The sequence below is a fragment of the Lithobates pipiens genome, unplaced genomic scaffold (assembly GCF_037356315.1).
Source record: "Lithobates pipiens isolate NorthernLeopardFrog02 unplaced genomic scaffold, aLitPip1_a1.2 Scaffold_1, whole genome shotgun sequence".
Lineage (NCBI taxonomy): Eukaryota > Metazoa > Chordata > Amphibia > Anura > Ranidae > Lithobates > Lithobates pipiens.
Window position 1 is genome coordinate 138625220 of NW_027507685.1, and position 24234 is coordinate 138649453.

The window sequence follows — 24234 nt, forward strand, 5'->3', positions numbered from 1 at the left end:
TAAAATAGAAAAAAGAAAATATTGTTTTTTTTTTTTCCAAATTTCCGCTTTTTTGCGCTTATCGCAAAAAATAAAAAAACGGAGTCGTGACTAAATACCACCAAAATAAAGCTCTATTTGTGCGAACAAAATGATAAAAATGTCATTTGAGTACAGTGTAGCATGACCGCGCAATTGTCACTGAAAGAGCTAGAGCGATGAAAGCTGAAAATTGGGCTGGGAAGGAAGGGGGCGAAAGTGCCCTGTATTGAAGTGGTTAACCACTTGCCGACCGCCGCACGACGATGTACGTCGACAGAATGGCACGGGCAGGCATATTGGCGTACATGTACGTCCCTGCCTTCCCGCGGGTCGGGGGCCCGATCGGGCCCCCGCCCGGTGCCTGCGGCGGTCGGTATTCGTTCGGGAACGATCCGGGATGAGGGGACGGCCATTCATTCATGGCCACCCCCTCGCGATCGCTCCCGACGAATAGAAATCCTTCGTGACATCACTTCCTCTTCTGTAATGTAAACACAGGAGAGGAAGTGATGTGATCTCTCCTCGTGTCGGTCTTTTTCGTTACGGCACGGAGGAGAGAGGATCGGTGAGTTGCACCCAACACTACACTTACAGTAGAACACGCCAGGCACACTTTTCACCCCCCAATCACCCCTGCCCCCCCCCCCCCAGTCACAGTGACACCAATTGCATTTTATTTTTTTTGCATTGGTGTCATTTGTGACTGTAATAACTGTTAGGGCAGTTAGGGTTAGCCCCCTTTAGCTCTAGGGTGCCCCCCTAACCCCCCCAATAAAGGTTTAACCCAGTGATCACCCCCCGTCGCCAGTGTCACTAATAAGCAATCGTTTTTCTGATCGCTGTATTAGTGTCACAGGTGACGCTAGTTAGGCAGGTAAGTATTTAGGTTCGCCGCAGCTTTTTATAGCGTCAGGGACCCCCATATACTACCGCATAGCCCCCTGATTGCCCCCCAGTTAACCCTTTCACCAGTGATCACCATATAACTGTTACAGGTGACGCTGGTTGGTTAGTTATTTTTTTTTTTGTTTCAGGGCACCCGCCATTTATTACCTAATAAAGGTTTAACCCCCTGATCACCCGGCGGGTGATAAAAGTTTGAGGGTCAGATAAGGTCTGCGTCGCCCCAGCGTCAGGTTAGTGCCAGTACCGCTAACACCCACGCGCAAAGCATACACCTCCCTTAGTAATATAGTATCTGATCAGATCTATATTAGCTTTGCCAGCATTTTAGGTTTCCCAAAACGCATTGTTAGCGGGATCAGCCCAGATACCTGCTAGCACCTGCGTTTAGCCCCTCCGCCAAGCCCAGCCCAGCCCAGCCCACCCAAGTGCAGTATCGATCGATCACTGTCACTTACAAAACACAACACTCATAACTGCAGCGTTCGCAGAGTCAGGCTTGATCCCTGCGATCTCTACGTTTTTTTGGTAGCGTTTTGAAACAGTCGCTGACAGGCTAGGTGCTTTTTTACCTGTGAGTCTCACTAGTGTACCCCTAAATTTAGAGCCCAAAATGGCAAAGCGAAGGTACACTAGTGAAGAGGCCTACACGTTTCTGAGCATGACAGATAGTGAAGAGGACGTCACTCATTTGTCAGATTCAGGCTCAGAATACGATCCTGTAGAGGACAGCGGCTCCATGACAGATAGCTCTGACGACGGAGATGAGGCCGCTGTTAAGAACAGGTGTGCCCGATCCTGAATGTATTCTGTTGTTCAGGTGCAGGAACCGCAGGTCACTCGTATGGAGCAGAGACGTACTAGAGCCGCTCATCCTTCTGGTGAACTGGCAAGCACCAGCGGCCTAGTACACCCTGGACCTACATCCAGCACTGCAGTAACACGTGGTGACGTGGCGAGTCCCATAAGTGCAGTTCAAGCTGGCGAGGTGGCAAGCACAAGTAGTGTCCCGCTGCCACCAAGAAGAAGACAAAGACAGGCCTGTCGTACCCATAGTGCCCTTCCTGCAGAATTCGCCAATCCTATTTGGGTGCCCACCACTTCTGCAGAACCCGTACTTCCCCCATTCACTGGCCAACCTGGCATTAACGTGGAAACAGTTGATTTTACAACACTTGACTTTTACTCACGGTTTTTCACCGAAGATCTCTATAGATCTATTGTGGACCAAACCAATTTGTACGCTGCTCAACACATCGCCACTATTCCCCAGTCCGCCCTTGCCAGACAATGGAAACCAGTTACGGTTTCCGAATTTAAAATCTTTCTGGGCCTCTCCCTCAACATGGGCATAACCAAAAAGAGTGAGTTGCGGTCATATTGGTCCACTGACCCAATTCACCATATGCGCGTGTTCTCTGCTTCCATGTCCAGGGCACGATACGAGCAGATCTTGCGGTTCATGCACTTCAGCGACAATGAACTCTGTCGTCCTCGTGGAGACCCTGAATACGATCGGCTCTACAAAATTCGGCCCCTCATAAACCACTTCAACCAACGTTTTGCAGACTTGTTTACTCCCCATCAAGTTGTCTGCGTTGATGAGTCCCTGATTAAGTTTTCTGGTCGCTTGTCATTCAAACAATACGTCCCCAACAAGCGTTCCAGATACGGGGTCAAGATGTATAAGCTCTGTGACAGGGCCACAGGCTATACACGTAGTTTCATGGTTTATGAGGGTAAAGATAGTCACGTAGAGCCGGAGAACTGCCCTGACTACATAGGAAGCGCTGGCAAGATAGTGTGGGACATGGTGTCACCCTTATTCGGAAAGGGGTACCACTTGTACGTGGACAATTATTACACAAGCGTGCCACTGTTTAGTCACTTGTTTGATCAGCAGATTGGAGCATGTGGCACCGTGCGACCTAATCGCCGGGGCTTTCCCCAGCGGCTTGTAGAGTCCTGTCTTAGGCTGGGGGAGAGAGCCTGCTTGCGCAGTAATAATTTGCTCGCTATGAAGTGGAGGGATAATAAGAATGTTTTTGTTCTTACCTCCCTTCATGCAGACACGACGGTCCAAATTCCTACGGCGACTGGTATTGTGGAGAAACCCCTCTGTGTCCACAAATATAACCTTAACATGGGAGGGGTGGACCTCAATGACCAGTTGTTGGCGCCGTATCTAGTTGCCCGTAAGGCCAGACGCTGGTACAAAAAAGTGTCTATTTATTCCAATTGGCTATACTGAATGCTTATGTACTACACAAAGCTTCAGGACGGACTGGATCCTTCCTCAAATTCCAGGAGGATATCGTCAGAGCCCTTCTGTATCCAGGCGGTGCTCCACCTCACCTTCCCCTACCAGATGCAGTAAGCCGGCTGCATGAGAGGCATTATTCTTATGTCATCCCGAGTACCCCTACCCAACGAGCCCCCCAAAGAAAATGTTGTGTCTGCAGAAAGCGCGGATATAGGCGTGACACCCGTTCTTATTGTCCACGCTGGCCTGGTCTTTGTCAGGGTGAGTGTTTTGAACGCTACCATTCACTAGTTGAGTATTAGCGTAGGGTACAGCATTGCACAGGCTAGGCACACGTTCACAGGGTCTCCCAAGATGCCATCGCATTTTGAGAGACCCAAACCGCTGGAACCGTTACAACAGAAGTGTTAAAGTTACATAAAAAAGTGTTTAAAAAAAAAAAGTAAAAAAACAAAAAAAACAAAAAAAATATATAAAAAAACCAAAAATAGTTGTTGTTTTTATTGTTCTCTCTCTCTATTCTCTCTCTATTGTTCTGCTCCTTTGTACTGTATTCTATTCTGCAATGTTTTATTGTTAACCATTTTTTGTTTTCAGGTACGCCATTCAGTTGTAGCGTGGATTTATTTATCTTGACAGCAACAGCGTTTGCTCCCACGATACGTAAAGCTGCGACTCCAGCGCTGTCGGAGGTGATTTCACCACCACAGTTAAAAAAGAGCATATATGCCGAAGCATGGGGGCATAAGGGGTGGAGGAGCGATCTGCTCCTACCTTTTGCGGGAGGATGCCCCCATGCTTCGGCATATATAAATGGTGCATGTATGCCCACCATTAAAAGTGGGTGGATGAAGGGTGGTATCTAATGGTGGGCATACCCACCGATCAATATTTTTTTTCGTTCAGCCCACAGGCTGCATGAAAAAAAAATTACAATATATGCCCAACCATTTTTTTATGTAAAAGCAATCCTAGCGGCTAATTAGCCTCTAGACTACTTTTACAAGCAGTGGGAGGGAATGTCCCCCCCCCCCCCCCCGCACCATCTTCCATGGTTTTCTCAGGCTCTCCTGTCCCAACAGGGAACCTGAGAATGCAGCCGGTGGTTCCGCCAGCTGACCATAGAGCTGATCAGAGACCAGAATGGCTCCAATCATCTCTATGGCCTAAGACACCGGAAGCTACGAGCATTTCATGACTTAGATTTTGCGGGATGTAAACAGTGCCATTGGGAAATTGGGAAAGCATTTTATCACACCGATCTTGGTGTGGTCAGATGCTTTGAGGACAGAGGAGAGATCTAGGGTCTGATAGACCCTAATTTTTTTTAGAGTACCTGTCACTACCTATTGCAATCATAGGGGATATTTACATTCCCTGAGATAACAATAAAAATCATAAAAAAAAATATATATAAATGAAAGGAACAGTTTAAAAATAAAATAAAAAAGCAAAATAAATAATAAAAAAAATAAAAATAAAAAAAAAACACCCCTGTCCCCCCCTGCTAAGGCGCAACGTGGAACGCAAGCGTTGGTCTGGTGTCATATGTAAACAGCAATTGCACCATGCATGTGAGGTATCACCACGAAGGTCAGATCGAGGGTACTAATTTTAGCAGTAGACCTCCTCTGTAAATCGAAAGTGGTCACCTGTAAAGGCATTTAAAGGCTTTTAAAAATGTACGTAGTTTGTCGCCGTTTCTGCGCAATTTTAAAGCATGTCATGTTTGGTATCCATGTACTCGGCCTAAGATCATATTTATTTCATCAAACATTTGGGCAATATAGTGATTTTTAGTGCATTAAAATAAAAAAAAGTGTGTTTTTTTTTTTTTCCCCAAAAAATGCGTTTGAAAAATCGCTGCGCAAATACCGTGTGAAAAAAAAAAAAATGAAACGCCCACCATTTTAATCGGTAGGGCTTTTGCTTTAAAAAAACACCTCATGTTTGGGGGTTCAAAGTAAAAATTTTTTTCACAAAGTTGTCACTAAATGATATATTGCTCACACATGCCAGGGGCATATGTGAAATGACACACCAAAATAAATTCTGCTGCTTCTCCTGAGTACGGGGATACCACATGTGTGGGACTTTTTGGAAGCCTAGTCGCGTACGGGGCCCCGAAAACCAAGAACCGCCTTCAGGATTTCTAAGGGTGTAAATTTTTGATTTCACACCTCACTACCTATCGCAGTTTTGAAGGCCATAAAATGCCAAAATAGCACAAAACCCCCCAAAATGACCCCATTTTGGAAAGTAGACACCCCAAGCTATTTGCCGAGAGGCATGGTGAGTATTTTGCAGCTCTCATTTGTTTTTGAAAATGAAGAAAAAAAATAATAATGTATTTTTCTTTTTTTAAATTTTCAAAACTTTGTGACAAAAATGAAGGTCTGCAAAATACTAACCATACCTCTCGGCAAATAGCTTGGGGTGTCTACTTTCTAAAATGGGGTCATTTGTGGGGGTTTTGTGCCATCTTGGCATTTTATGGCCTTCAAAACTGTAATAGGTAGTGAGGCGTGAAATGAAAAATTTACGCCCTTAGAAAGCCTGAAGGCGGTGCTTGGTTTTCGGGGCCCCGTACGCGGCTAGGCTCCCAAAAAATCCCACACACGTGGTGTCCCCGTACTCAGGAGAAGCAGCAGAATTTATTTTGGGGTGTAATTTCACATATGCCCATAGCATGTGTGAGCAATATATCATTTAGTGACAACTTTGTGAAAAATTTATAAAGTTTGTAATTTTCCCGCAACTTGTGGCAAAATATAAAATATTCCATGGACTCAACATGCCTCTCAGCAAATAGCTTGGGGTGTCTACTTTCTAAAATGGGGGTCATTTGTGGGGGTTTTGTGCCATCTTGGCATTTTATGGCCTTCAAAACTGTGATGGGTAGTGAGGAGTAAAATGACATATGTATGCCCTTAGAAATCCTGAAGGCGGTGCTTGGCTTTCGGGGCCCCGTACGCGGCTAGGCTTCCAAAAAGTCGACCACATGTGGTCATGTGCAGCAGAATGTATTTTGGGGTACAATTCCACATATAACCATGGCATGTGTGAGCAATATATCATTTAGTGACAACTTTGTGTAAAAAAAAAAAAAAAAAAAAAAAAAAAATTTTGTCATTATTCAATCGCTTGCGGCAAAAAAATAAAATATTCAATGGGCTCAACATGCCTCTTATCAATTTCCTTAGGGTGTCTACTTTCCAAAATGGGGTCATTTGGGGGGGTTTTGTACTGCCCTGCCATTTTAGCACCTCAAGAAATGAGATAGGCAGTCATAAACTAAAAGCTGCGTAAATTCCAGAAAATGTACCTTAGTTTGTAGATGTGACAACTTTTGCGCAAACCAATAAATATACAGTTATTGACTTTTTTTTTTACCAAAGACATGTGGCTAAATACATTTTGGCCTAAATGTATGACTAAAATTGAGTTTATTGGATTTTTCTAATAACAAAAAGTAGAAAATATCATTTTTTTTCAAAATTTGCGGTCTTTTTACGTTTATATCGCAAAAAATAAAAATCGCAGAGTCAGTCAAATACCTTTTAAAAGAAAGCTCTATTTGTGGGAAGAAAAGGACGCAAATTTTGTTTGGGTACAACATTGCATGACCGCGCAATTACCAGTTAAAGCAGCGCAGTGCCAAAGTGTAAAAAGACCTCTGGTCATTTACCAGCAAAATGGTCCGGTCTGAAAGTGGTTAAAGACCGCTTGCTATGCATTCTTTAGTCTGGGGTTTTATGCAAGGGGTGATGCAGATAATCCGCCAGTTAAATCATCTTTAACCCCTTGGGACTTGAGTTTAGTTTTGTCAGTGTTACAAAAACCGCCATTTGAACCGTTACAGCATGTTCCCTTAGTCCTTCTGACTAGGAAGCTGATATTTTTGGTTGCTATATCCTCAGCAAGGAGGGTTTCAGAATTGGCTGCTCTTTCTTGTAAAGAGACATATTTGATTATTCATGAGGACAGCGTGGTGTTGTGCCCTCGTCCAGGCTTTTTGCCAAAAGTGTTTTCAGGCTTTCATCTGAATGAAGATATTGTCCTGCCATTGTTTTTCCCCAAATAATGTTCCAGGGAAGAAAAGTCACTACATTGTCTTGATCTAGTGAGAGCAGTGAAAATCTATTTAAAGAAAACTGTGCAGATTCGTAAGACTGAAGTCTTATTCTTCTGCCAGAGGGTCCTAAAAAAAAAAAAAAAAAAAAAAAAAAAAAAAAAAAGACAGGCAGTGTCGAAATCCGCTGTCGCTAAGTGGATTATGCAAGTTATAATTCAAACTTATGATTTAAAGGGAAAGATTCTCCATTTTCAAGTTAAGGTGCACTCTACCAGAGCGATTTAGTGCTTCTTGGGCAGTGTGTCACCAGACCTCCATGGCTCAGATCTGTAAGGCCGCAACTTGGTTTTCGGTCCATACATTCACAATATTTTACCAAGTGGAGGTAAGAAGGAATGAGGATATCGCCTTCAGGAGCAGTGTGCTGCAGGCAGCAGTATAAGTCCTCAAGGTCTGGGGGTGCCCTCCCTCCCCTCAAGTAGCATTGCTATGAGATGTCCCACTAAGTAAATACTTAAGGCTCTGAGTCCTATGATGTGCGATAAACAAAATAGGATTTTTATAGCAGCTTACCTGTAAAATCCCTTTCCTTGGAGTACATCATAGGACACAGAGGTCCCGTCCCTCTTCTTTTATGGGGTTTAAGTATATTGCTTGGCTATGAAAACTAAGGAAGGAGGAGGGGTTATATACGGGAGTCCACTTCCTGTATTGGGTGTGCCAGTGTCAACACCTGAAAGTAGCTATAACCCACTAAGTAAATACTTAAGGCTCTGTGTCCTATGATGTACTCCAGGAAAAAGATTTTACAGGTAAGCTGTTATAAAAATTCTATTTTTACTCAAAATGTCAAGGAAACCTTGTTTTTGTGATTTATCATTCATTATGCCTAATAAGAATACTTTCTACAGTTGCAGTACTTCAACTTTGTAAATTTTGAGATGCTAATAACTGTTCTATTCTGTAACAGCACCTTTTGGACAAGATAAATGAGTATTTAGGAAAAGCTGCTACCCGCTTATCAACTCTGACACTATTAGGCCACGTTATTCGTCGTCAGCCATCTTGGAAGCACAAGCTGTCACAAGCACCCGTCCTGCAGTCCTTACTGAAGTGTCTTAAGGTACTTTTAATCTACCATTCTTCACTTTCCCATGCCTACCTTTTTTCTTCTATAGTGCGTAGTCTGGAACCTAAAGTACAGTAAAACCTTGGATTGCGAGTATAACTTGTTCTGGAAACATGCTTGTAATTCAGAGGACTTGTATTATTAAAGCGAATTTCCCCATAATAATGGAATCTCAGGTGATTCATTCCACAACCATTTGTAAGTCCTCCTTCAGTTTATACTCCATATAAAAAGATTAAAGCAATGTGATGGGTTGTGTCTATCCACAAATTGAAGCCTCCACAAGGGAAATAGAAGCAAAATCCAGCAGGAGCTACACAGTATATAAAAAAGAGGTGCCTCCAAGTATAGCAATATGGTTACATTTAATGAAGGTATAACATTTAGAAAGTCACATGGTTGATTAAAATGGGCATATGTAAGTATGCATGCATCCCTGGGGTAAAGCTGTCCATATAGACCATCCTCCATCTGTCTGCTCTTACCACTGTCAGTCTGAAATCCTGACCGGGAAGTCTACCCTGCAGTAGGGCGATCTGAAAGTGAGGCTTGAAGCGCCCATAGAGCGCAGCATGGAAGGGATGACATTGATGGCGGTGTGGAGGACTGTCTGTGGACAGCTTTACCCCAGATGACTGCATACTTGCATGTGCCTGTTTTCAATCAACCATGTGACTTGCTAAATGTTGTACCTTAACTGTAACCATATTGCTTCTTAGAGGTGCCTCTGTTTTATACTCGGTTGTGACATGCCGCTACTTGTATATCAAGTCAAAATGTATTTAAAAATTTTGCTCGTTTTACAAAACGCTCTCAAACCAAGGTTTTACTCTGTATGTCTGTATGGCTTTTTTGTCCATCTGTGTCTCTTTAAGGAGATTTTCCTTCACTTCCTGTCCTGTAGACTTCACAGGAAGCAATGGGCTATCTTTCCAATGCAAGGGAAATTTTCTTAGACAGTTACTGCAACAAGAGCCCCCATTGGAAGATTTCCTTCTATTTCTGTTCTAGTGGCTGCCCAAAATTCTGGATATACTCGCTTTTATTCCTAGGGACACTGGTGATCAGGAGAATCGAGGAGAGCAAATCTCACTAACGGCAAGAACACAGACAGCAATAAAAACCTGACAGTGGTTCTAATCCCTTGCCACTCTATCCAAAAAGCAATAGTAACAAATTTACAGAGAAGTTTCTTGAAATTCTGTGTGTCAGTTTTTGCTGAAAAATGTGTATTGATAGCTATTAAAAGTTTCTATCTCCTGCTTATGTGCAAAGACTGAAGTACACACAAAAATTACTTTCTTTGCAGCGGTGCATTGTTTAATTATAGGCGGCGAGAACTTTGGGAGGACAACTAAGTAATTAAAGCGATTTGTAAACTATCGCCTTGTAAAACAACCCATTCAGTTTAAAATAGAAATGCAAAACATTATTATAAATACACTTCTTCTTTAAAAAAAAAAAAAAAAAAATTAAATGCCCTCTGTTCTCAGCTTTATAATAGCTCATGGGATGAAAAGCAGCAGCACACTGGGCTTCACAGTGAATGGCTGTGCAATGGGGGAGTGTCATGACAAATCGGATCTTTAGAGGAGAGCACACAGTTCACAGCTAGAGAATTGACCATGATGTGGTCAGTTTTTAATGGGAAAGCAGAGGGACTTGCTGGAACATCAGGAATTTCACACAAAGGAAGCAATACAAAGAACAGGATACCTTCTCATAAAGTACATGGCACAGCAGGCACATATCAGTAATATGAAGTGTTGGGATAACACTTTAAAGAGACAGGATTTTGTGTAATTTTTTTTTTTTTTCCTCCACAAAAATGGGATAGAAAGGTCAGAGCATTTGATATTGTCATGTGTCAATTTTCCAGTGCTGAATGATTCTTATTTAATTTTTTTGTATTGTTTTTTCACTTGGTTATAGAACAGGTTGGGAATCGGTTATTCTTTGGGGATGATGCTAATGTGTTGCATCCTATGGTCCTTTTCCATTAAATCATAGAAATACCATTTAATGTGCCCCTTTTTTGCGGTTTTAAAAATGTATAATATAGCTGCTCCCTGTTTTAAAAAAAAAAAGTAAATACTTGCCACCTCTGCTGCTTGTACCACCGAGCGCAGCTCCATTGAGGAACTCTAACCTAGACTCTGCTGTCCAGTCCCTGTGTTATGTCTATCGTAGGGCGTGACTGAGCGGAGCCAAGACTAGCCGAGTACAATCGGCTATGTATGTATAACGCCGCCACTTGCTCCTCTGCTCAAAATCAGCGGGGGATCGCCGTATAACACGCACCCATGATTTTCCCCTGATTTTAAGGGGAGAAACGTGCGTGTTATACGCCGATAAATACGTTACTTAAAAGTTTCTCTGTATTTAAGTGGGTTTCAGTTGGGCAGCTTGGTTTCCAATCACACCATGCTGGCAGGTTATTGGCTTCTACCTCAAACTGAAATTAGTGTTGATCTCATAAGGACAGATTCTGAGCCCTTACATGATGCAATGTGAATATACACTGAGCAAAATCATAAATGCAATATTTTTGTGTTTTTCCTCTATCATGAGCTCAACACAAAGATCTACGACTTTTTTTCTATGTACACACAAGGCCTAGTTCTCCCAAACATTCACAAATCTGTCTAAATCTCTGGTGAGAACTTCTCCTTTATTGCACAGGGGTGCCTTAAGCTGGCCATACAATTTTTTCTTATTCAATTTCCTTTAGATTTACCTTCAACTGTGTGGTACAAGGGCCTGTCTGATTGCACACAAATTGAAAGTGTTTAGTTTTGACTTCATATTGTATGGTTTTGGTAAATCTAAAGGAACTCTATAGAAGAAAATTGTATAATGTATGGCCAGCATCAGGCTGGCCACAATAAAATGTGCAGTTTTATCACAGAGCACAATGCCACAGATGTCGCAAGTTTTGAGGTAGTGTGCAGTTGGCATGCTGACTGCAAGAATGTCCATCAGAGCTGTTGCCCTTGAATTGAATGTTCCTTTCTCTACCATTAACCGTCTTCAAAGGTGTTTCAGAGAATTTGGCAGTACATCCAACTGGCCTCACAACCGCAGACCACGTGTAACCAAACCAACCCAGAACCTTCATATCCAGCGTATTCACCTCCAAGATCGTCTGAGCCCAGCCACCCGGACAGCTGCGGCTACAATCGGTTTGCATAACCAAAGAATTTCTGCACCAATTGTCAAACCATCTCAGGGAAGCTCATCTGCATGCTCATCATCCGCATCAGGGTTTTGACCTGACTGCAGTTTGGTGTCGTAACCGACTTGAGTTGGCAAATGCTCACATTCAGTGGCGTCTGGCACCTTTTTGGCATGTGTTCTCTTCACAGATGAATCCTGGTTTTCACTGTACAGGACAGATGGCAGACAGCGTGTATGGCGTTGTGTGTGTGTGTGTGTGTGTGTGTGTGTGCGGTTTGATGTCAATGTTGTGGATGGAGTGGCCCATGGTAGGGTTATGCTATAGACAATGAACACAGGTGCATTTTTATTGATGGCATTGTGAATGCACAGAGATATTGTAATGAGATCCTGAGGCCCATTGTTGTGCCATTCATCCACGATTATCACCTCATGTTGCAGCATAATGCATGGCCCCATGTTGCAAAGATCTGTACAAAATTCCTGGAAGCTGAAAACCTCTGTTCTTGCATGACCAGCATACCCACTGGACATGTCACCCATTGAGCTTGTTTGGGATGTTCTGGATCGACATATACGACAGCGTTTTCCAGTTCCTGCCAATATCCAGCAACTTCGCACAGCCATTGAAGAAGAATGGACCAACATTCCACAATCGACAACCTGATCGACTCTTTGCCAAGGAGATATGCCTCTTCTTTTATTTTTTTTTTATTTTTTTTATTGTGGCCCGCCTAAGGCGCCCCTGTGCAATAATCATGCTGTCTAATCAGCATCTTGATATGTCACACCTGTAAGGTGAATGGTTTATCTCAGCAAAGAAGTGCTCACTAACACAGATTGCGACAGATTTGTGAACAATATTTGGGAGAAATAGAACTTTTGTGTACATAGAAAGTTGTAGATCTGTGCTTTCAGCTCATGATAAATAGGGACAAAGTGTTGCTTTTTTATAATTTTTGCACAGTGTGTCTTTCCTATTAGTACTTTTTTATTTAATGTATATGAAATTAATAATCAGTAAGCAGCATGTGATATATAAAAAATGACTCACTTTTTAAATATTATAGTAATAACTTGCTTGTATGTGTTTTTCTAACAATACACCCAAGTTTGCTTTTTAAACGGCTTGTTTTTCTTTACAGACAGACACAGATGTTGTGGTTCTCACCACCGGAGTTCTAGTGTTAATCACTGTGCTGCCAATGATTCCACAGTCGGGGAAACAGTATCTGCACGAGTTCTTTGACATTTTTGGCCGCCTGTCAGGCTGGTGCTTGAAAAACCCAGGTGATTGAGGGGCTTTTCTCTTGTACTGGAGCCTTGTATGTGGTGACAGCTATTTTGGAATAAAGTCAGCATCTACTCCTGTTATATGAGCAGTGGGTTTAGTGATGTAGACCTATGCAAAGGCTTCTCTGCTAAATAGATTTGTAGAACATTCTTGTTTATGGAAGGGGATGGCACAGAGGGAATTACCCCGTTCTACATGGACATTGTCTCTGGAAAAATTAGGTTGTGTTCTGTTCCAGCTGACTTCAGTTGAAAGTGTGATCACTTGTGTAGTGTTTTCTTTGTCCTGTTGCCTTTGTAACTGCATGTTTCGAAGAGGTTCGAGTTTATAGAAATGTAGATTTTTAACAGGGGTTATATAGAATGGCTAAAGTTCCACCCAAAAGCTTAGATCCATCATAGCCAGGCTTCTGTAATAAAAGAGCTGCTATTCTCACTGCTTTGGCAGCCCCTTTCTCATGCCTTCCCTCGGTTCAGTGCAGCAACCTCTGTTAAAGTTTTTACCAATTCCACGAGTGTCAGATGCCTGTGTCCAGTGCACTGTGGATCCATTTTTCGACACCCCCCACAGCAAAACCACAGTATGCCCCAAAAAATTTGATTATGCTGGAGGCTGCTGTGATGTGAGTCTACTGGGTAAAAATTTGTGTTGGCAGCAATTACATTTGTGTGTGTGTGTGTGTGTGTGTGTGTGTATGTATGTATGGTATATAATATAATTTTTTTTTTTATAAAGGCCCTTGATACTGGTACAAGATGTTCAGTTTATTAATGTGTGAAGCCATTATGACCGCATCTGAGGACTGGTCAGATAAAGTAACTGGCACATGTGTGCTTTCTGTTTTTATGGCAGGTCATGTAGCAGAGACCTGTCTTGTCCATCTTCATGCCAGTGTGTATGCCCTCTTTCATCGCCTCTATGGGATGTACCCATGCAACTTCGTGTCCTTCCTACGATCTCATTACAGCATGAAGGAAAATCTGGAGACATTTGAGGAAATAGTCAAGGTAAGAAGATTCTTGGGAAAAGCTGTATGTCTCTTAAGAACCAGCACCAATGTTCAAATAGTGCCATTGTCCATAGCAATCACTCACATTCTGCTTTCAAAAAAAGTTAATGACTGATGTAATTGCAAAATTTTATGAGATTTTATTGGTCTAGTATGGGACCATCATTTCGGTTTGTAACAACTCTAATTGGATGGATCTGGGAAATCTGGTGGGAAAATCTCGCTGTTTGAGATACCAAGAGAATAGCTGGCATATCGCCCAACTTCAGCTATAAATTTACTTTCAAATTCAGGCTCTAGAGATCTCCATAAATCAAATGTTTATTTTTTACAGCCAATGATGGAGCATGTGAGAATTCACCCTGAACTGGTTACTGGTTCCAAAGACCATGAATTGGACCCTGGCAGGTATTCTTTAATTTTCTAATGTAGATGTTTCATATTGTTCAAACTGTGGACAGCCGATCTAAAAAGTGTGCATTGCCTTAAAGTAAAATTCCAGGCTTACTTCACTTTAAAGTGGTATTAAGCCAAAAAACAGAAGGGTAATATTCCAGCCAATGTGGGGGCTGCATTTAGTTTTATTTTGGGCTTTTTTTTCACCTTCTGTTGTCACCTGGTGCTCTGGCCAGTAACACGCCTCCTGTATTAGTGCCCCCACTCTGGATGAAGGAGCACAGGGGACACCTTTTGGACAGAAGCATTGTCCATATGCGGAGAGGGGAGTGCTACATGAACTAGCAATTTTTAAACACATTAACAAATGGAGGCCAAACTTCAGTTAATTCTTAAGAATCAGGGAAAACAGGTTTCCTTTTTTGGGATAAAGGTTTTGCATAAAAGCTGATCATTTTAAGCAACTTGCCGATATTGAATGGTTTGTCTCTTCCCTTCAAATCAATACATCTGGAACAGAGCTCATCCTTTAGAGCAGTGTTTCTCAACTCCAGTCCTCAAGGCGCCCCAACAGGTCATGTTTTCAGGCTTTCCATTATTTTGCACAGGTGATTTGTTCAGTTTCACTGTTTTAGTAATTACAACAGCCGTTTCATCTGAGGGAAATCCTGAAAACATGACCTGTTAGGACGCCTTGAGGACTGGAGTTGAGAAACACTGCTTTAGAAAAATAACAGGCCTACTAGTTAACCAAATGAAAATAGAAGAAAGCAAGCCTGAAAGAAAATTATTGCAGCCACCTCCTCTAAGAATTGGTAAGCTGCAATATAATGTTTGCTTTTGCGTTTAATACTGGTTCAAATTGGGTTTATTTTTATTTTTTGTGCCAAGCTTGCCCAAACAAATTTATTTCCTTGCCAGAACAGTCTTGCTGCTGTAATAGACAATAGTAACATTACCTACAGTAAGTGGGTGCTGTGTGTGCGCTGGCAACAATATGAGACCCTTCCTCTGCTGCTTGGTATAGATTGAACCAGTGCTGGTGAATCCCTGCCATTTAGGAGAAGCCTTTTATTAATGAATACAAGGTTCCCTCTGGCCAAGATGGGAGGTGGGCAGATGATGTCATTGCTTCCACCTCCTGTCAATTATGAGAAAGAAGCCTTGTATTAATAAAAATACAAGGTTTTCCTAAATGGTGGGGATGCACTAAGACTGACATGATCTTTACCAGGCAGCAGAGAGGAAGTGTGTTTTTGCTATTTTTTTTTTTTCTTCTGCTGTAACAGCACAGCTTACTCCTATGCAGCTAATAGCACTACAATCTATTACAGCAGCCCAAATGGACAGACTGTTCTGGCATTAAAACTATTTTTGTGCTTGGCCCAAACCAACCACTAAAAAAACTGAAATCCAGGTTTATCATCATTTTAAAGTCTGTAATATTTTGGGTTGATTCTGCTTTGTGGAAGGCTCTGCCTATTGGGGACCAGACACATCTGCAATAAGTCTTGAGAGAATATTCTAGACCCACGTAGGCAGAAGGATTTCTTGAATATTTATTTCAAGTTGTACTCATCTGATCAACAGAAACCTCAGTTAGGAAGTTTTTAACAATCTAAGATTATTAGCAGGTGTGGAAATAAAAAATAAAATAAAAATTACGGCATTTTTATTTTTTTATTCGGCAGATGTGCTTTTAAAAAGGAAAGTGGCTTTAGGCTACTTACTTTTTTAATGTTGCACTGTTTATCTCCTCCTTGCCTCCCTCCCTCCCTGCCTGTCTGCAGCACCACAGCCAGGACTAGCAGAGAGGGGAGAGCTTGTTGGGAAAGGCGAGTGTCTGGCTTTAATCATGCGCATCTGCTGTGCAAACCAATGAGGTGCCGGGTCCAGTGGGGGGGTGTTTCGACTTTTATACCTTCAGGTTACCCTTGCACACGGAAGCACCTGGGTGCTCAGTAAAAGTGTATGCTGAGCAGCCAAATTGAGCCCTGGTGTCCGCTTCCTTAGGCCCTGTTCACACCGGGGTGTTTTGGGATCATGACAGAACCAGTGCGATTTCTGCCTGCGATCTCAAAACCCAGGTTCAGGTGTTATCAATGGCACCTAAATGCAGTGCGTTTTTGCCGCAATTGTGCAATCTACTGTAGGGCATCACGTGGAGCATGGCCCCTTGTCAAGTCGTCCCAAAATGTGTTGTCGGGACGCCAGCAACCATCTCTGCACTCTCCCTCCCCTGGCTTGTGTTCCATGTACCAAGCTTTGTTTTGGATCAGTGTTTCCCCGAGCGATTGACGTCAAGCTCAGGTGTTTCCATTACCTATCCACACAGCTGCCGGTTAGCTCTTCTAAACGGCTGAGCCGCTGCTCATCGGTGTGTCCCCCCAGCCTGACTGTTTACTCCATCTACCTGGCTTGACACCCATCCCCCTACATTTGTTTCTGCTCATCACAGATGAGGAGCTCCGCTTGATCACCGCAGCACCATTCCATAGGGCTGGTCCATAGCCCATCGCTTGCTAAGGTACTTGATGGTGTTCACGCTGACTAGCAATTTCATCCGCCTGAGAAGGTTTTTATTTGATTGATCACATCGTTGTTTTAAAAAAAAAATAAAAATCCTTTTTTCTTTTACTACATCGGCACTATCAGGGACTGTTTTTTTATTTTATTTATTTATTTTTTTATTTATTTATTTATTTTTTCTTAGTTTTTAAAATTGATCATCCACTTTCTTCCTAAAAGAGTTCCCATTCAGCACTTCTTTTTGTGTCTTTTTTTTTTTTTTTTTTTCCTGGGTATTTTTCATTACCGACACTGCTTCTGGTGCGGAAGCTCCACACAGCTGCTTCTTGCTCTCCCACAAGGCACCATACATGGTCATCAAGGGAACCTGTGTCCTGGTACCCCAGCACCAGACTTATTGTGGTTCCATTGGAGTCTCTCTCCTCCGTGGGGAATCTGTCCACTGAGTATGGGAATGGCTGGTTAGTGTGTCCGCTCTACTAATGCAGAGCAGACACAGCATGCTCTCCTCTATGGCATTGAAGTCGGTGGGAGGCAGTTGTGGAGAGAGAGAGTTGGCAAAATCACACCTGTACCGAAATCGCATAAACTGGAATGGTATTCACAAACACATGCCTAAAATCTCATTGCGCTTTTTAGCATGTATATGTGAACCCAGGCTAAGGCTCAGTTCACTCTGATGCGACTGGTGGGATCCCAAGTCGGATGACATGTGAAATACAATGTTTCCCTGATACTGGATAAGTGTGTTCACATAGTGTAAAAAGGCACATCAAAGTTGGACAAAGATGCACTGAAAGTCGCGCGACTTTCGCATTGGGTTCGTGTGAACCGAGCCCTAAGGGACTGCTTGTCTGTAACGGGGCTAAACATTTTAATTAAAAAAATTTATGAAAAAAATTAAATAAAAAAAAAAAAAAAAAACGCACCTGCCCGGTGCTCAGAACTGCATGTCCCAGGCGTCTGGTAATATGATTTGTGCATCCCTGATTAAGGATAAAATATACTAACGCTTCATAATGCATTTATGTATTTAATTAAGAGTATATACCGCACACTTCCACATTAGGTCATTGTGTTACCTGTCAAGCTGTCACCCTGAGACATTCGGCTCTGCTTAGGGTTCCTGCATCTGCCCACATTAATGCTAACCTTGGATTGTTTTTTGGCTACGTTTTCCAAGGTGTGTGTATTTTTTTTTTCTTTACTAGGCAAACGAAAATAAAATAAAACAATTACCTGGGCCTGTCCATCACAGTCCATGTGTTTTTTAGCTTACCTGTAATTTAACTTGCCTCTGAGATAAAATTGGATATTAAATCATAGTACCTCTTCCTGACTGCTACTGCTATCTTGTCTTAGATGGAAGAGGTTGGAAACTCATGACATTGTTGTTGAATGTGCCAAAATCTCTCTGGACCCCAATGAAGCCTCCTATGAAGAAGGATATTCTCCCCTTTCAACTCGCCTTCGGCAAAGGCAGCAGGGCGTGACATCCAGTCCCTATCCTGATATCTCTGGTATGTAAAAGGCAGTATATAACACCATTAACGCACACGATTAAATATGTGGCCCTTTCTCTAAAAAATGTGATGGTAAAGGTTGCGTTTTTGTTAAATTATGACTTCAAGACCAACTTTACAGTTTTTCCACTATAAACTTTTATGGCTGGTTGGTTTATGTCGCAATTGGGACACTTGATACATGCTGCCTTTTTTGAGTTTGACTGTTGGTAAAGCAAGAATATGGATGGCAGCCCCAGACCTTGCAAATATTATTTTATTTATTTTTTTGCAAGTCCATCAGTGGTAGGCTATATTAAGATTACAGATTCTCTATAAGAGATTTTTATTTTCTAAACTGTTTTAGGAAGCAGCACTTCCACACCCTTTTCTACTCCCAGGCTGTGCACACAGGATCCTCTTTATATTGGCACCCAAGCACTTCGTCTGCAACCAGAAACACAGGTAAGTGAGTGACACTTTTGTTCACCTTTTCTGGAAAGTTGTTTCAAGGGTTATTTTAATTTACGGTGCAGTCTCTTGCATTAGTTGCCCAACTTGTATGAAAGGGGAGCCACTGGAACATTCACACACTCCTGTTTATCCTGTGGGCCCCTGGCTAGTGAGAACCTGGAACTGAAAAGGTTTTAGTCACTTCAGGTATCTGCTGTTCACTTTCACTGAATGCTGTAGCCAGTGGAGCACAATCTGCCCTCCTTGGCTTCAGTGGAGTGCAGGGATGACATTAGGTGTCTAGTAGAACCTGTTAAAGTAAAAATGTTATTGCATAGGGAGGTATTGGTTAAGTGGTGAAAAAGTGTATACTAGCATACACTCCCAAAAAATGTAGTTTTTACATTTACACATCTATGTGCACTGATATATTACCATTTGCTCTATTGGATTGAGATCTGGTGACTTTAGAGGCCATTGGAGTACAGTAATCTCATTGTCATGTTCAAGAAGCCAGTGGTGAGATGATTTGAGCTTTGTGACATGGTGCATTATCCTGCTGGAAGGGGTCATCAGAACATGAGTACGTGTGTGTGTGTGTGTGTGTGTGTGTGTGTGTGTGTGTGTATACAATGCTTAACTGGTACTAAGGGGCCCAAAGTGTTCCAAGAAAATATCCCCCACACCATTACACCACCACCAGCCTGAACCGTTGATACAAGGCAGGAAGGATCCATGCTTACGCCAAATTCTGACACTACCATCTGAATTTCACAACTGAAATCAAGACTCATCAGACCAGGCAACGTTTTTCCCATCTTCTATTGTCCAATTTTGGTGAGGCTGTGTGAACTGTAGCCTCGGTCTCCTGTTCTTAGTTGACAGGAGTGGCACCCTTGTGGTCTTCTGCTGTTGTAGGCCATCTGCTGCAAGGTTTGATGTGTTGTGCATTCAGGCCGGGTTCACACTGGTGTGACAAACCCTCCGACATTGGGAGCTCATGTCGCATGACGTGTGAAAATCAATGTTTCCTATGGGGGCCATCTTAACTGTTCCGACACAAGTCGGTCCGACTTTGAAAATGCTCCCTGCACTACTTTGGTCCAACTTTGATCCTACATCAGCCCATTGAATATCATTAAAGTCGGATCGCTGTCTTGCCTGATCCAACTTTGGAATGCGACTTGTGCTCTGATCTTCAGGGGGAACTCAATTCCAAATTTTAAATAAAAAAACTGGCATGGGTTCCCCCAAAAATCCATACCAAAACCTTATCCGAGCACGCATCCCGGCCGGCCAGGAAAGGGGGTGGGGATGAGTGAGCCCCCCCGAACCGTATATCAGGCCGCATGCCCTCAACATGGGGGGTGGGGGGGTGGTTACTTTGGGCCAGGGAGGCGCACTGGGGGCCCTCCCCAACACCAAAGCACCTTGTCCCCATGTTGATGAGGACAATGGTTCTTCCCAACAACCCTGGCCTTTGGTTGTCGGGGTCTGCGGGGGGCTTGTTGGAATCCAGGAGCCCCCTTTTAATTAGGGGGCCTTAGATCCTGGCCCCCCAGCCCTAGGTGAGTATGGGGTACATCGTACCCCTACCCACTCACCTTGGGGGGGGGGGGGGGGGGGGGAGGGGGAATGTCAATAAAAATAAATAAAAAAAAAAGCTAGACAGGTTTTTAAAGTAACTAGGCAGCTCTGGGGGTCTCTTCCGACTTCTTCTCTCTGCGGCCTCTTCTGCTCTTTTGCCCACTCTTCTCCGTTGTCTTCTTCCCTCCGGTCTTCTTCCGATGTTGACACGATGCTCTTTCCCGATGTAATGCCGTGTGGTATGGATTTTGGATGGGGACTCCCACTCCGCAGGCCGACAACAAACAGCCAGGGTTGTCGCGAAGAGGCCCTTGTCCTCATCATGGGAACAAGATGCTTTGTGGTGGGGGGGCTGCAGGGCGCCCTCGCCCCAAAGAGCCCACCCCCCCATGTTGAGGGCATGCGGCCTGGTACGTTTCAGGAGGGGGGAGTGCTCGCTCGTCCCCACCCCCTTTCCTGACCGGCTGGGCTACGTGCTTGGATAAGGGTCTGGTATGAATTTTGGGGGTCCGCCCACCATAGTTTTTTTGGCGTAGAGGGCTCCCCTTAAAATCCATATCAGACCAAAGGACCTGGTATGCTCTTGGAGGAGGGAACCAATGCTGTTTTATTGTTTAAAATTTTTGACACGGAGTTCCCCCTCAAGATTCATACCAAACACTGCCTGGTATTGGTAATCCCTGTTCGTTGTAGTCGGATGCGTCCCTGACTTCAAGTCGCAGAGTGTCATGTCGCACCAGTGTGAACCCAGCCTCAAAAAATGGTATTCTGCATACCTTGGTTTTAATGAATGGTTATGTGAGTTGCTGTTGCCTTTTCTATCCTCTCAGATCAGCCTGCTCATTCCCCTCTAACCTCAACAAGCGTTTTTCATCCACACAACAGCCGCTCACTGAAAGTTTTCTTTTTCGGACAATTCTCTGTAAACCCTAGAGATAGTTGTGCATGAAAATTCCAGTAGATCTGCAGTTTTTGAAATGCTCAGACCAGTCTGTCTGGCGCAACAACCATTCCACGTTTTAAAGTCACTTAAATCCCTTTCTTCCCCATTCTGATTCTTAGTTTAAACTTCAGCAATTCGTCTTCACCACGTCTAGATGCCTAAAAGCATTGAGTTGCTGCCATGTGATTGGCTGGTTAGCAATATGTGTTTTTCAAGCAATTGAAAAGGTGCACCTAATTGGCCAGTGAGTGTATATTTGGAAAAATCATGTGTACATTTAATTGGAAGGTTCTAACATACTAGCACAATTTAAGGGAAATTAATGTAATAAGTGTATATAATATAGATCATGAACAATGCAGAGAAATTGAACACTTTTTATTTATTTATTTTTCTGATTAGATTTTAGCTTTTGTCACCTACAGGTACTCGGTGTACAGAATTTCTTTGTAATCCTCATCATCTTCTCTTTTTTTTTTTTTTTTTAATTCAGGACTCTTTTTGGAGCCCGTCTACCTTATGCGGAATGACCACGCCACCCAGTTCTCCTGTTGGTCCAGCACCAGATTTCTCCTTGCCTCCTTCCCGTCCTCCCAGCAAAGCACTGATCACACCTGGTAGGTCTTGTAGGAAAATGATTTGTTTACTGGTGTCTTATGAAGCTAAGCTATATTCATAGGCCAACCTGTCTGATTTTTACATTAACTCTTACTCTTTAAAGATCAAGTGATCAAAAAATACTTCATAGTGCTTTCAGTTAAACACATGGACATGTCTTGTATGTTCAAAGTCTGAAGAGGTTAACAGCAATGAACTTTTTTATTTTTTATTTTTTTGTTTCAGCAGGCTCTGAGTTTTTGTGTAAGGGCGGTCGTACATGGATTGAAGTTGAGCAGCATTCAGCCAAATTTCCATCCATGCATAGCCAGGCTGGTTGTATAGAAGCCTACTGATTAACTCCTGTACGAGCAGCCTCATGTGTGTCTGGGACTCTGGTGCCCCCGTAGCAAGCTGCTTGCTTTGGGAGCCCTCAACAGGAGGGGGAGGGGCCAGGTGTGTTGAAGAGGATCCAGGATGCTCTGTGCAAAACTATTTTCACAGAGCCGGTAAGTATTTGCTTTAAAGTTTTTAAGTGTTGTTTAGGCAGCTCTGCAGATCACTTTTAATCGTTTTTTGGGTGACTAAGTGCAGCATTGGTTGATTATATGTAATTCTGCATGAAAAGCCATTTACAGAAGACTAGGTAAGTAAAAATAAGTGAAAATGCTTTGGCCCGTCCATTGTTTAGACACAGAAAGTCTTCGCTTGGGTTCACTCTATTGTGAATTGGATGCAGTGTTCCCCACATCCAATTCACATGGCAGAGGATTGTGACCGGCTCCCTGGAGCCGGTTCACACATCTCCAGAGCGGCTCCGGTGTGAATCGATAGGAGTCCCATGCGTCTTCTGGTCAGGTCTGAATTCAGCCAAAAATTCGCACTGAAATCGCACCTGAAACGGTGAACAGGGATGCACCCAGGAAGATGGACATATTTTTCTTAAACTATTTGTAAAGACTATCCTATTTTACTGGCAACTTTTTTGTTCGTTTTTTTTTTTTTTTTTTTTTTTTTCCATCAAGATGTGATCAAGAGCTATCTCCAGACCCATTTTCTGGATAACTGCAGAGTGCTGTCCATGTCCAGAGTCGCTGATCTGTCCTCTGCACTTGTCACTGAAGACTCACTTTGTGAATAGGCTATTTCAAGGATTGGGAGCCAGTCTTGAAGTGGTTAGCGTGGTGGCACTCAGCACTGATGTCATCTACTGAGTGGAATGTTGTGCATATGCTGTAATCTTTCCTCTTATACAGCATCAAATTATCTCCCGCTGCTGCTTTGCAAAGAGCCACATAGAACCTCAATCTTCAATCTATTCTTGGTCACCTCCAGCTATCTGACACTCTTCTGCTTCCATCTGTCTGGACAGTCCTGCTGTACTGGGTGCCCCAAGCTCTACTTCACTAACGGGTTGGGGGCTGCTTAGATCAAGTCTATTGATGGTTTTGACATGTCATCTGTTAGTTTCTCCCCCCTCCTCAGAGTCCTTTTTAGATCCATTGGATATGGCTCATGGTATGTACCCAGGTTTTTAGCCTCTTCTGTACCCAATTCTGGCTGTGACTTTATTAGCAGTCAAACATGGTTTGACAAAGTAATCTGTTCACGGGATCTAAATGCCACTGGGAATGCTCTTGCTTGCTGAACATGTAAAGCAGATGTAGTGTTGCGTTGCAGCCATGTCAGTTTGCTGGAAGGCTCTCTTATCTCTTGCATGTGCCTCCTGCTAGTTCATATGCATAGGTCATTTGGCTAAATTGCTAGAGTGCAGAACCTTTGTGCAAGGACCGTTTGATCTTCATGGCACTCAAGGGACAATGGGGTAGATGTACTAAAACTGGATTACTCAGAAGCTGGTGCAGCTCTGCATGGCAACCAACCAGCTTCTAACTTTAGCTTGTCAACATAAGCTTTGACAATAAAACCTGTTAGCTGGCGGATTTCTATGCAGAGCTGCACAAGTTTTGCACCAAGCAGTTTTAGTAAGTAACCCCCAATGTCACTTTGGACTGGTTCTTGATAGTATCCTCAAAGATGCTACTGTGATCTTCCTCAGGGAGCAAAATTCTCTCCTCATTTCCAGTGAAGGAGCAGCTCCCTTGACTTTAACATTGAGGCCCTCCAAGCTTACCTTCCTGTCAACTTACTTAGTCATTCTCTCCCAAGTCTGCCAAATCCTCTGGAAAAAAAACGTATTTCTCTTTCGCTCATTGATGGACACAGCTCCAGTAATCTTGACCGTGGGGTTATTAAGACACCTTCAGGAGAGGACTAGGCAAAACATGCAATACATGTGACACAGAACTGTACAGTTCCACCCCAGGGGTGGTCCCTCTGGTAATAACCTCTCAGC

General features: G+C 43.1%; 1 protein-coding gene across 2 annotated transcripts in view; it reads left to right on the forward strand.

The window, feature by feature from the left end:
* Window positions 1-24234, forward strand: part of TSC1 (TSC complex subunit 1) — a 127290-nt gene that overhangs the window by 32532 nt on the left and 70524 nt on the right. For both annotated transcript variants that reach the window (XM_077477611.1, XM_077477620.1), the window contains 7 exons: window positions 8233-8385; window positions 12714-12858; window positions 13715-13869; window positions 14206-14279; window positions 18159-18316; window positions 18666-18763; window positions 21775-21898. In XM_077477611.1, coding sequence (XP_077333737.1) covers window positions 8233-8385; window positions 12714-12858; window positions 13715-13869; window positions 14206-14279; window positions 18159-18316; window positions 18666-18763; window positions 21775-21898 — 907 coding nt within the window. The remainder of the gene's footprint in view (window positions 1-8232; window positions 8386-12713; window positions 12859-13714; window positions 13870-14205; window positions 14280-18158; window positions 18317-18665; window positions 18764-21774; window positions 21899-24234) is intronic.